This window comes from Salarias fasciatus, chromosome 19 (assembly GCF_902148845.1).
Source record: "Salarias fasciatus chromosome 19, fSalaFa1.1, whole genome shotgun sequence".
NCBI lineage: Eukaryota > Metazoa > Chordata > Actinopteri > Blenniiformes > Blenniidae > Salarias > Salarias fasciatus.
The window spans coordinates 1,495,723-1,508,682 of record NC_043763.1 but is presented as its reverse complement, the minus strand read 5'-3'; the positions used below and the strand labels follow the sequence as shown (position 1 = coordinate 1,508,682).

Below are 12,960 nucleotides of genomic sequence, written 5' to 3'. Positions count from 1 at the left end.
CCGGGTTTTCATGGTGTTATGGCTGAAAGATATTTAAAGGTATAAAATGTGGTTCTTAGGATTTAAGAGGTCTTTATATTATGACATTGGACTGACTCGGTGCATGAGTCCCAGAAAATAGATTAGAAAGTCATTTAAAACAGGATGGAAAGTAATATAGACAAACAAAACCATATTTACAGAGGTTACAACAGTGATACATCAGTGATAATGTGCAGGTTGTGAAGAGCTGCAGAGACAGTTCAACATGTCCTCCAGGACCCAGCTGTGGAGGGACGGCCCCATTTAGAAATAAAGTTCAAATAGAAAACAAACAGAAATGTCATATTTAATACCTGGATCTGTGTTTCTTCTGTTGAGTGCATTTGAATGATCACACTGCAAATTAACCTGAGAGTTAATTTTAATAAAGTGCTAACATTAACATGTTAGCCTTCAAATACAATTCATATAGAATATTTTAAAATGTGCAAAGTGTTTTAAAAAGCAACACAGTGAGCCTTGGATATGAATGATGTGGCTTATTTTATGTATAAAATAATATTCGTGCAGAAAACATCTATCGTGTTAAATATCTTGATTTATCAAAGTCCATTTTGAACACAGTGAGTGTGAGTAAGCATGAGAAACAATGAAATGAATTCATGATGCTGTTGATAAATTGTGTTGGCAAATTAAGTCATCGGTTTTTAATTGACTTATTCCACAACAGCTTTTTCTGTTTTCCACCATAAAATGTGGCATTTGGGTACAAAATTGTACAAAAGAAATGTAAAACAAAAGTTTGACATTTGTGATTTACAAGAAATACAATTCAGTAGAAAAACCTACATGTGATCATCATAATTGATCGATCTGTTTATGTGGGTTAAAAGTGAAAGTATTGACATAAAAATAAACTACTGTTTGTGTGGTTTGTCCCATATAAAATACATGTTTTCCTTATTTCTCGAAATAAGGCAGATAAATTGGTTAATAATAAAAACGTCTGTTTTAACGCTGAGCTGCATTTCAGCATTAAAGGGCTTTGTTGAATGTGAATTGAGTGAGTGATTGTGTCATACTGATAGGCTGTGGAGTATTTTTTGAAGTTAAGAGTAAATGAACGTTGTATGTACCGCGATGCTCAGCGGTCAGAAAGGGTTGGAAATCGTGGATTATTGAGTTTTGCTTGCTTTCAGGACGCGGTTTGTTTCGAGGCGCGTTCAAGAACAGCAACGTTGAAAAAATCTGCAGCGGTGAAAACTGAGCGGTTCTGATCCGGATGAAGAGCGGCGGGTCTCACGCGGGAGTTATACAGTCACGTTTTACATTTATTTAGTTGATTTTTTTAAAAAATAAATGTAACGCACAACAATAAAGTTATGAACACATTGTTGCTGATGAAGCACGTGAACACAACTTCTTCCGTAAACGTCACTTTGGCGGGAAGTAGGCGCTGCAGCGCGGACAGCGCGTGTCACTTTAAACATCTGAACCTCTGATCCTCCGCAGACCCGGAGATCTGGACCCCTAGGTACCGAAACACCCGGATACCCGAACCTCTGGGTACCGAAACATCCGGATACCCGAACCTCTGGGTACCGAAACACCATACTGAGCTGCAGATTCCGGTCCTCAACAGAGACATGTCCACCTCATCCGTGTCAAAGGTAACAGTCTCTTCTGCTCTGTCTGGACCTCAGGCTCTGCTTGTTCTGGTTCTACCCCGGGTCTGGTTCTGGTTCTACCCCGGGTCTGGTTGTTCTGGTTCTACCCCGGGTCTGGTTCTGCTGGTTCTACCCCGGGTCTGGTTGTTCTGGTTCTACCCCGGGTCTGGTTCTTCTGTTTCAGGGCTGCTTCGTCTTCAAACCCGCACAGCAGCAGCAGCAGCCGAAGAAGAGGAAGAAGACGGAGACGGAGACGGAGAGCCCCAGTCTGGGTGAGGTCTGGGTTTTGCGGCAGAGCTGGTCTCTGGGGGGTCGGTGTCAGGGGGCCTGGTTCCTCACCGGCCCGTTTCCTCCTCAGAGAGCTGGTTCTGTGAAGGCTGTGAGTCTGCAGACAGCAGCGGGTCCAGGTCCAGGTTCAGACTGTGTCAGGAGCTGTGGGACCACATCAGATCAGAGACTCAGGTACGAACACCTGCACCGTCCAGGCCTCTCATGACCTGCTGGACCGCATGGCCTCAGACCACTTCCTGAGGTGGTCTGGACTCTGGCCTCAGACCACTTCCTGAGGTGGTCTGGACTCTGGCCTCAGACCACTTCCTGAGGTGGTCTGGACTCTGGCCTCAGACCACTTCCTGAGGTGGTCTGGACTCTGGCCTCAGACCACTTCCTGAGGTGGTCTCTCTGGGACTCCACAGGTCCTGCAGGATGAACTCAACAGGAAAGTCTTGGACAGTCTGCTGGACTTCGTCAGGACCCGGCGTCCCGGCGGTCGGCACGGCGACTGGGCGTCTCAGATGAGGGCCAGCGAGATCCCCACGGCAGCCCTGGTTCTGGGTAAGTCAGCATGTTCTCCCTGTGGAGAACCTTCTGGGTTCCTCCATGGTGGAACAACGGGAACAGGGCCTGACGCTAACTGGCTGAAGGGGACCGGATCCGGCGGTACTGAGCCGGAGGGGCTAGTCTGAGGGACGGGGTTCAGGCTGAGAGCAGTGAGACCTGGACGCTCCGTCCCGCAGACCAGGGGTCTGATCAGACCGTGTTCTGCTGGTTCCGTCCAGGAGTGAACGTCCCGGACCACGACGTGACCTTCCAGAGTCTGTCGGAGCTGCTGCTGGACTCAGTGACCCCTCACGTGGCCTCGGTGGAGGCCAAGGAGGCCCCAGGTACCAGAACCAGGTCTGCAGCTCCACCGCTTCAGGTCAACCCTGAAGGTCGCCTGACCCCTGGTCTGCTTCCCCAGTGCTGAAGCAGCTGATGAAGAGGGTCCTGGAGAGGCTGATGAAGACCGCGGTGGAGGACGTGGAGGACGGGGAGGACGGGGAGGACGGGGGGGACGGGGGGGAGGAGGAGCAGAGCGGGACTCCGTCTCACAGGACCGTCCACTGCTCTCTGGGTCAGCTGTCCGACTGGTACTCTTCCAGAACCAAGGTAGGAGCAGGACGAGGCGAGTCCTCCTGGGCAGGGCCGTCCTCTGACCCGTCTCTGTCCCGTAGAGGAGCAGCAGCAGCAGTCCTGGAAAGAAGCGCAGCAGCGTGGACAGAGACGTCCCCCCCCGGCCCCCCCTGGTCATCATCTTCAAGGACCTGGAGGCCTTCAGCCCCCGGGTCCTCCAGGACTTCATCCTCGTCTGCAGGTAATGCGGGGCTCGGTCCGTTTCCTCCCCCTCGCCCCCCCCCAGCGTCCCTCACCCTGTCTCTCACTCAGCCGCTACGTGGAGCGTCTCCCCCTGGTGTTCATCTTCGGCATTGCGACGTCTCCCAGCACCCTGCAGCACATGCTGCCCCACTCGGTGTCCTCCCTGCTGTGCGTCCAGCTGTTCCAGTCCCTGTGCTGCACCCAGCATCTGTCCACCGTCATGGACCAGGTACGGCGCCGGTCCGTCCCCGGGGCGAAGCTAGCTTCGGCGGCTGAGCGTTGTCCCCTGTCCCCCTCCAGCTGGTCCTCACAGCTCGCTTCCCGTTCAAGCTGACGGGGAAGGTCCTGCAGGTCCTGCTCAGCGTCTTCCTCTACCACGACTTCTCCGTCAGCAGCTTCATCAAGGGGCTGCAGGTCAGCCTCACTCCGCCTCACTCCGTCCCTCAGTGTCCTTTCACTCCGCCTCCCTCTGTCTCACTCTGCCTCCCTCTGTCTCACTCTGCCTCCCTCTGTCTCACTCTGCCTCCCTCTGTCTCACTCCGCCTCTTTCTGTCTCACTCCGCCTCCCTCTGTCTCACTCCGCCTCCCTCTGTCTCACTCCGCCTCCCTCTGTCTCTCTCTCACTCCGCCTCACTCCGCCTCTTTCTGTCTCACTCCGCCTCCCTCTGTCTCACTCCGCCTCCCTCTGTCTCACTCTCTCACTCTGCCTCACTCCGCCTCCCTCTGTCTCACTCCGCCTCACTCTGCCTCCCTCTGTCTCACTCCGCCTCCCTCTGTCTCACTCCGCCTCCCTCTGTCTCACTCTGCCTCCCTCTGTCTCACTCTGCCTCCCTCTGTCTCACTCCGCCTCACTCTGCCTCCCTCTGTCTCACTCTGCCTCCCTCTGTCTCACTCCGCCTCCCTCTGTCTCACTCCGCCTCCCTCTGTCTCACTCTGCCTCCCTCTGTCTCACTCTGCCTCCCTCTGTCTCACTCCGCCTCCCTCTGTCTCACTCTCTCACTCCGCCTCCCTCTGTCTCACTCCGCCTCCCTCTGTCTCACTCCGCCTCCCTCTGTCTCACTCTGCCTCCCTCTGTCTCACTCCGCCTCACTCTGCCTCCCTCTGTCTCACTCCGCCTCACTCTGCCTCCCTCCTCCTCTTTCTGTCTCACTCTGCCTCCCTCTGTCTCACTCCGCCTCACTCTGTCTCACTCCTCCTCTTTCTGTCTCACTCTGTCTCACTCCGCCTCTTTCTGTCTCACTCTGCCTCCCTCTGTCTCACTCTGCCTCCCTCTGTCTCACTCCACCTCACTCTGTCTCACTCCGCCTCACTCTGTCTCACTCCTCCTCTTTCTGTCTCACTCTGCCTCACTCTGTCTCACTCCACCTCCCTTTGTCTCACTCCGTCTCACTCTCTCACTCCGCCTCCCTCTGTCTCACTCCGCCTCTTTCTGTCTCACTCCGCCTCTTTCTGTCTCACTCTGCCTCCCTCTGTCTCACTCCGCCTCACTCTGCCTCCCTCTGTCTCACTCCACCTCACTCTGTCTCACTCCTCCTCTTTCTGTCTCACTCTGCCTCCCTCTGTCTCACTCCGCCTCACTCTGTCTCACTCCTCCTCTTTCTGTCTCACTCTGCCTCACTCTGTCTCACTCCGCCTCTTTCTGTCTCACTCTGCCTCCCTCTGTCTCACTCTGCCTCCCTCTGTCTCACTCCACCTCACTCTGTCTCACTCCTCCTCTTTCTGTCTCACTCTGCCTCCCTCTGTCTCACTCCGCCTCACTCTGTCTCACTCCTCCTCTTTCTGTCTCACTCTGCCTCACTCTGTCTCACTCCGCCTCTTTCTGTCTCACTCTGCCTCCCTCTGTCTCACTCTGCCTCCCTCTGTCTCACTCCGCCTCACTCTGTCTCACTCCTCCTCTTTCTGTCTCACTCTGCCTCCCTCTGTCTCACTCCGCCTCACTCTGTCTCACTCCTCCTCTTTCTGTCTCACTCTGCCTCCCTCTGTCTCACTCCGCCTCACTCTGTCTCACTCCTCCTCTTTCTGTCTCACTCTGTCTCACTCCGCCTCCCTCCGTCCCCCTGAGCAGGTGTCCCTGCTGGAGCACTTCTCCTCCCAGCCCCTCAGTCTGCTGTGCTGCAGGAAGTCTGAGGCTCTGCTGCAGCTCAGCCAGCTGGGACCCCGAGACCTGGACCGGATCCGAGCGCTGGCCTCCTTCCAGAGGTACACACACACACACACACACACACACACACACACACACACACACACACACACACACACACACACACACACGGAGCTGCTGCAGGGGATCAGGTGTGGGTGTGTTTCTTCAGGTATCTGGAGCAGCAGGACTCTCAGGACCAGGACCGACTGAGGACCGATGACGCTTTTCTAAAGGTATTTCTGTTCAGACGACTGGATCCTCCTGAGTCCTCTGTGTGTTTTCCTATCCTTGGATAGTAAAACCTGCACGATGTGCCTTGTGGGACCTTTTTCCGGTCCTAATGAGGGAAACGGTGTTTTCTTGACCATGTTGTTGTTACTGGAAAAAGTCAAAGGTCAAAACCTTTCTTTAGGGTTCGGCTGTGTTGTGGTCTGGGTCAGGGTCAGGGTCAGGGTCAGGGTAACCCCTTGATCCCACAGCACGCGTCTCCCTGCGGTGCGACGCTGCGCGTTCACGTCCGTTTGTGTGTGCGCATCAACGCCCACTGCAGGCCTCCTCCTGCGCTCCGCTCCGTCAGAGCAGAGCGCAAAAACACTGTGGAGCGCGAGATGTTCAAGATCCTGCAATATACTGAGAGGACCAACACCAACACCAACACCAACACCAACACCAACACCAACACCAACACCAACACCAACACCAACACCAACACCAACACCAACAACAACAACAACAACAACAACAACTCATTCGTCGTTTCTTTGCCAAACCGTTTCTCAACTTCCACAATGAGTCTCTCTTCATCCATGGCGATAGTTTAGCTGCGCATCTGGAAGTAACCACAGAGCCGACCCACTCCGTCTGTGCTGCGCGTTTAACTCCATTACCCTTTCACAATAAAATGAGCACACAAGCGAACTGTATTCAGGGGACAAACATCACCACTACAAGGAAAACAAACCATATGATATTTTTTTGACTCCACAAATGTATTCAAATATCGAAATATGCACATCTTCAGTTTCTTGGATATTTGTAATGAGCTTTATTTATGACAAAATGCATAATATAAAACAATGTTGTTACAAATAGATGTATAACTACATGACTGACCAAAACCTGTGACCTGGCACAATATAAGTACTGAAGATCATACAAAGACACTTCAGTGAACGTCTCTGACAACAACCAAAAATGTAAACGTTTCAAATTATTTGATTTTGAAAACACAGAAGTTGTTTCAGTTCTCGTTCCTGTTTGGCGCTATCTGAACAGCGGGGCTTGACGCGCTCGCGTGCGGCCGCGGCCAAAATAGGTGGGACGTGTATTTTTATCCCGGACGCGGCTGAGCGAACGCTGGATGTGGAACTGCTCCCGACCACTGCAATGGCAACGTATTTGCTGCGGCCAGCGAGACGCAGCGAGATGCAGCGCGACGCAGCGCAGCGCCGCCGAACACTCCAGAAACGCGTGCTGTGGGATCCGGGGGTCAGGGTCAGGGTCAGGGTCAGGGTCAGGGTCAGGGTCAGGGGCTGGGAAATGCATTATGTCAATGAGTGTCCTCACAAGGATAGAAATACAAACCTGTGTGTGTGTGTGTGTGTGTTCAGGAGGTGTGTCACAGACTGATCAAGGATCTTCATAAATACCACAAGAGCTACTATCCCACCCTGAGGTGTCTCCACACCCTGACCTCCGCTTTACCTCGGTATCCTCTGGGAAAACAGGTGAGACCCTGGAGACCCGGGTCCGCCGGGTACCGGGTCCGCCAGCTGACGGGACGCGTCTGCGGGTCACGTGACCCGGCTGACCCCCGCTGACCCCCCGCTGACCCCGGCTGACCCCGGCTGACCCCCCGCTGACCCCCTGCTGACCCCTGCTGACCCCCGCTGACCCCCTGCTGACCCCCGCTGACCCCGGCTGACCCCCGCTGACCCCCCGCTGACCCCTGACCCCCCGCTGACCCCCCGCTGACCCCTGACCCCCCGCTGACCCCCCGCTGACCCCCCGCTGACCCCCGGCTGACCCCCCGCTGACCCCCGCTGACCCCGGCTGACCCCCGCTGACCCCCGCTGACCCCCGCTGACCCCGGCTGACCCCGGCTGACCCCCGCTGACCCCGGCTGACCCCCGCTGACCCCCGCTGACCCCCGCTGACCCCGGCTGACCCCCGCTGACCCCTGACCCCCGCTGACCCCCGCTGACCCCCGCTGACCCCCGCTGACCCCGGCTGACCCCCGCTGACCCCCTGCTGACCCCCGCTGACTCCCACTGACCCCCGCTGTGCTGCTGCAGATCAGAGAGCTCCACCTCATCTGTCTGGAGCAGAACGTGTGGGAGAACCAGGACTACCAGGCGGCCCTGAAGCTGCTGAGGTGAGTCCAGCTCCCCACCTCCAGAGCTCAGCTGTAAAGTCTTTCGGGGGGTCAAAGGTCAACTGTTCTGTGCTCGGAGTCCTTTCAGCACTAGCTCACCTCTTTGAAGCCACGTCCTGTAAACGTCCCGGATGCGTCTCCAGGCGGCGTCCTCACAGCGTCTCACCAGTGAACACTGATTTTACAAACCGAGCCACAGCCAGCGCTCGGAGTCGAAGCCTCTGATCGACCTCTCGACCTCTCGACCTCTCGACCTCACGGCGTTCTCAGGCCTCACGGTCCATAGCTGCTGGTCACACTTTATTCCTGCAGGTTTCTGATTGGTTTAGTGGAAAAATGCCAGTCAGCTGTGTGTTTTGAGCCTTGTCTGGAGCGTGTGGGGTTGCTGCGCCCCCTGCTGGCCGTGCGGTGGATGAGCAGCGGAGTTTGTCCTCAGGATGCTGGCGAAGGACGAGCTGCTGACCCTGCTGCACCGCTGCCTGGACACCCTGCAGGCCGCCAAGTCCAAGAGGACCAGGAGGGCCGCGCTGCAGCTGGAGGAGCTGCTGTGCAGGTTCAAACAGCTGGACGGTACGGAGCGCGCACACACACACACACACACACACACACACACACACTCTGACGAAATGTGCTTCTTCTTGGCAGACGTCACAGAGACACAGGACTACTTCAGCTCCCCCATCAAAGACCTGCAGAAGAAGACTGACCTGTTCCAGCTGCAGAAGGTGTGTGTGTGTGTGTGTGTGTGTGTGTGTGTGTGTGTGTACTTGTACAGCTATATGTTGTGAGGACCTTTTGTGAGGACATTGGGTTTTTAACCTTACAAGTGAGGACAATTGTTGCAAAGTGAGGACATTTTTGCTGGTCCTCACTATTTGAGAGACCTTTTTTGGCCTTTTTGAGGGTTAAGACTTCATTTTTAGTTTAGGGTTACAATTAGGTTTAGGTTAGGTTTAGGGTATGGGTTAGGGTTAGGCATTCAGTTTTGATGGTTAGGGTTAGGGTAAGGGGCTAGGAAATACATTATGTCAATGAATGTCCTCACAACATATAGCTGTACAAACGTGTGTGTGTGTGTGTGTGTGTGTGTGTGTGTGTGTGTGTGTGTGTGTGTGTGTGTGTGTGTGTGTGTGTGTGTGTGTGTGTGTGTGTGTGTGTGTGGACATCTAGTTTGATGCCTTCAGTGAGAATCCACAGTCGACGTAGTGAAGTCCTGAATGAGAAGGTGTGTCCAGTCTGTGGACTGGTGGAGGAACACACACTGACACACACTCCTGTTAAACTTGAGTGAGTGTGTGAGGCTGATTGCCTCACTGTGGCCCGTGAGCTCCCTCTAGTGGAACCTGGACCCGATCTGGAGCCGTCCTCCTGCTCTGGTGTCACTCTTTATTTCTGCCTTCTGTTTTTCCCGTGGCTTCCTGGTTTATGACTCTACGGAACGCGAGTTAAAGTTCAGTTGACAGAATCAGTTAAAAAAAACTCTGACCACAATTAATCATGATTAATCACATTTCTGAACAAATCAACACGCAACGTTCCCAGTTTAAAGCTCAAAAGTCTCTGTGTGAGTCTTTCAACTGACATCAGAAAACACTGCTGTGGGATTTGAACCATCCAACAGTTTAAAGGTGAGTTGCTCAAGGGAAGGCCAGTCCCAGGTTCTCTTTGGGTGTAGAACAGTCCAGAACTAGAAAGCGTCCCTCAGAGAGCGCAGAGCTCCGCCACAGCTCCGATCAGTCACCAACAACAATAAGAACACCATGTGTAATAAAAAACATTGTATTCCTCCCAACAGAAACCACGTCTGGGAGGAAGCTGCCTGCTGCTTGTTCATATCTCAGTGTTTCCTCACAGTGACCGACACTCCGGAACCCCCCTGTTTTTGTCTGTTCTGGATCCTGGTGTCCAGAATACTTCCTGATCTGGACCAGCAGCTGATGTCTGTTAGAGTCACTGAAGAACTGACACTGTCATGTTCTCTAAGCCCCCTTGTCATTTATTGTTGAGTTATGCCCAACCATGTGACAGACTGCCCTATCTCTCAGTGATAAAGAATCCTTTAAAAGATTCCTGGATCCAGACAGTGATCCGGATCGTCACCAAAATTTAATGGATTCTAAGTTAGCCCAAGACCCACCTTTCCACTAAGTTTCTTTGCAATCCGTCCATAACTTTCTCTGTAATGTTGCTAACAGTCCAACCAACCGACCGACGTGATTCCATGACCTCCTTGGCGGAGGTAACCATCAAGTCTCAGTGACAGAAAATCACTTTTCTCTACCGTCTCTTTAATTAGAGCCAGTTTCCAACTCTAACCCTGATTCTGTGATTAATCACAATTTAAAGAAAAGCCTTGTTGACGGCCCTTTATTAATTAACTGTGATTAATGGGATTAAAACTGACAGCACTAAAATAGACGTGTCCAAACCGACGGAGGAACCGTCAAACTGAAACTCCTCTGGAAGTCGGTTTCTCCAGAGAGGCGGGGCTGAGGACGGTTCTGCTCCAGCAGGGGGTTCTGACAGTCCCGGGCTGTGAGGAGGAGGAGGAGGGTGATGGTGATGATGATGATGATGGTGATGGTGATGGTGATGCCGCCTCCTCCTCCAGACGCTGCTGCAGCTGAACGAGACTCGGCGCTCCAGGAAGCTGAGTCCGTTTGAGCGGCTGAGGGCCGAGGCCGTGGAGCTGCTGGACTCGCTGGTCAGGTGAGAGGCGGACGCCCCGACACGGCTGGGCTTACTGGGTGGAGACCGGCTCACTCAGGTCCTGCTCCGCCCCCCAGGACTCACCTGGCCCCCCCAGAGTCTCAGCCTCTGCATGAAGTCTGCTACTACAGCTCCTCCTCCACCGTGAGGCGCCACCTCAACGCAGCGCCCCGCACCTCCATCCAGGCCGCCCTCAGCTGCCCCTACTTCTACCTGCAGGTGGGTCTGCAGCCCCAGGGAGCCGGTCTGACCCGGTCTGACCCGGTCTGACCCGGTCTGACCCGGTCTGACCCGGTCTGGCCCGGTCTGGCCCGGTCTGACCCGGTCTGACCCGGTCTGACCCGGTCTGGCCCGGTCTTTACAGTCCAAATGAAGGATCTTCAGCTCCTGTGTGATCCTGCTGCATGGCCCCCTGAGAGGGAGTGTTCTGGGTTCAGGTGTTTCTTCAGGCGTCAGTCGTTTGCCGTGTCTCTCTGCAGAATGAGAACTTGAGGACTGAGGACGGGTCGGTCTCCAACGCCGCTCCTGATCTCTGCATCACCTACAAACTACACCTGGAGTGTGGACGACTGATCAACCTGTACGACTGGATGGAGGCAAGTCTGTCCTCGCTGTCTGTCAGCGGCCCCTGGTCTCTGTTAGCGGCCCCTGGTCTCTGTTAACGGGCCCTGGTCTGTGTTAACGGCCCCTGGTCTCTGTTAACGGCCCCTGGTCTCTGTTAACGGGCCCTGGTCTGTGTTAACGGGCCCTGGTCTCTGTTAGCGGCCCCTGGTCTCTGTTAACGGGCCCTGGTCTGTGTTAACGGGCCCTGGTCTGTGTTAACGGCCCCTGGTCTCTGTTAACGGCCCCTGGTCTCTGTTAACGGCCCCTGGTCTCTGTTAACGGCCCCTGGTCTCTGTTAACGGCCCCTGGTCTCTGTTAACGGCCCCTGGTCTCTGTTAACGGCCCCTGGTCTCTGTTAACGGGCCCTGGTCTCTGTTAACGGCCCCTGGTCTCTGTTAACGGGCCCTGGTCTCTGTTAACGGCCCCTGGTCTCTGTTAACGGGCCCTGGTCTCTGTTAACGGCCCCTGGTCTCTGTTAACGGGCCCTGGTCTCTGTTAACGGCCCCTGGTCTCTGTTAGCGGCCCCTGGTCTCTGTTAACGGGCCCTGGTCTGTGTTAACGGCCCCTGGTCTCTGTTAGCGGCCCCTGGTCTCTGTTAACGGGCCCTGGTCTGTGTTAACGGGCCCTGGTCTCTGTTAACGGGCCCTGGTCTGTGTTAACGGCCCCTGGTCTCTGTTAACGGCCCCTGGTCTCTGTTAACGGCCCCTGGTCTCTGTTAACGGCCCCTGGTCTCTGTTAACGGGCCCTGGTCTCTGTTAACGGCCCCTGGTCTTTGTTAACGGCCCCTGGTCTCTGTTAACGGCCCCTGGTCTCTGTTAACGGCCCCTGGTCTCTGTTAACGGGCCCTGGTCTCTGTTAACGGCCCCTGGTCTCTGTTAACGGGCCCTGGTCTCTGTTAACGGGCCCTGGTCTTTGTTAACGGCCCCTGGTCTCTGTTAACGGCCCCTGGTCTCTGTTAACGGGCCCTGGTCTCTGTCAGCGGCCCCTGGTCTCTGTCAGCGGCCCCTGGTCTCTGTTAACGGGCCCTGGTCTTTGTTAACGGCCCCTGGTCTCTGTTAACGGCCCCTGGTCTTTGTTAACGGCCCCTGGTCTTTGTTAACGGCCTCTGGTCTCTGTCGGTCCTCTCAGGCCTTCTCCACGGTGGTTTCAGCGGCCGAGCAGCTGGATCCAGAGTCTGGCGGTTCTGGCGGTTCTGGAGGAGCAGATGAAGTCCAGCAGTATCCTTCAGTCTGGAGTAGCGCTCCATGAGGACCTGGCCTGCCAGGTCCTTCCAGGACAGACGTCCGGCTGAAGCCGCTCTAGCAGCAGCAGGAGGAGCTGGTCCTCCACGGCGCCACGGCCAGCCAAGACCGTCGGATCGGTCCCTCCAGTCCAGATGAGGGTCCAGGCTGGACCTGAGACGCCCGTTTCTCTTGGCTCCAGGTGAGATTTGGTGTAAAGTCCTGATCAGGACTGCTTTGGCCCAGAAGGTTTCAGATTTGCTTGAGGACTGGGTCTGGGTCCGGGTCTGGCTCTGGATCTGGACCCTGGTGCACTCTGGGTTGTTTTTCCTGACTGCTCCTCCAGCGCCCGGTTCATCCGCTCCGTGTCTGAACTGGAGTTTCTGGGCTTCATCAAGTCCACCAAGAAGAAAACCGACCACGTGTCCCGGCTCACCTGGGGGGGCTGCTGAACCTGGGGGGCCTGCTGAACCGGGGGGGCCCTGCTGAACCTGGGGGGCCTGCTGAACCAGTGGGGGCCCCTGCTGAACCTGGGGGGGCTGCTGAACTGTGGGGGGGGGGGGGCCCTGCTAAACTTGGGGGGGCTGCTGAACCGTGGCAGCGGCCCCTGCTGAACCTGGGGGGGGG

General features: G+C 55.3%; 1 protein-coding gene across 1 annotated transcript; it reads left to right on the top strand.

Moving 5' to 3' along the window:
* The first annotated feature begins 1,452 nt into the window (after positions 1 to 1,452).
* orc3 (origin recognition complex, subunit 3) lies at positions 1,453 to 12,810 on the top strand. The gene is made up of 20 exons (XM_030117339.1): positions 1,453 to 1,652; positions 1,834 to 1,921; positions 2,008 to 2,111; positions 2,345 to 2,483; positions 2,708 to 2,812; positions 2,890 to 3,077; positions 3,143 to 3,282; positions 3,354 to 3,513; positions 3,585 to 3,698; positions 5,350 to 5,483; positions 5,597 to 5,660; positions 7,038 to 7,154; positions 7,722 to 7,801; positions 8,238 to 8,371; positions 8,447 to 8,526; positions 10,413 to 10,510; positions 10,588 to 10,729; positions 10,990 to 11,106; positions 12,242 to 12,330; positions 12,680 to 12,810. Exons 1-20 carry the CDS (start codon positions 1,629 to 1,631, stop codon positions 12,783 to 12,785), a joined length of 2,223 nt encoding a protein of 740 aa, XP_029973199.1. The 5' UTR covers positions 1,453 to 1,628; the 3' UTR covers positions 12,786 to 12,810.
* Positions 12,811 to 12,960: the final 150 nt, after the last annotated feature.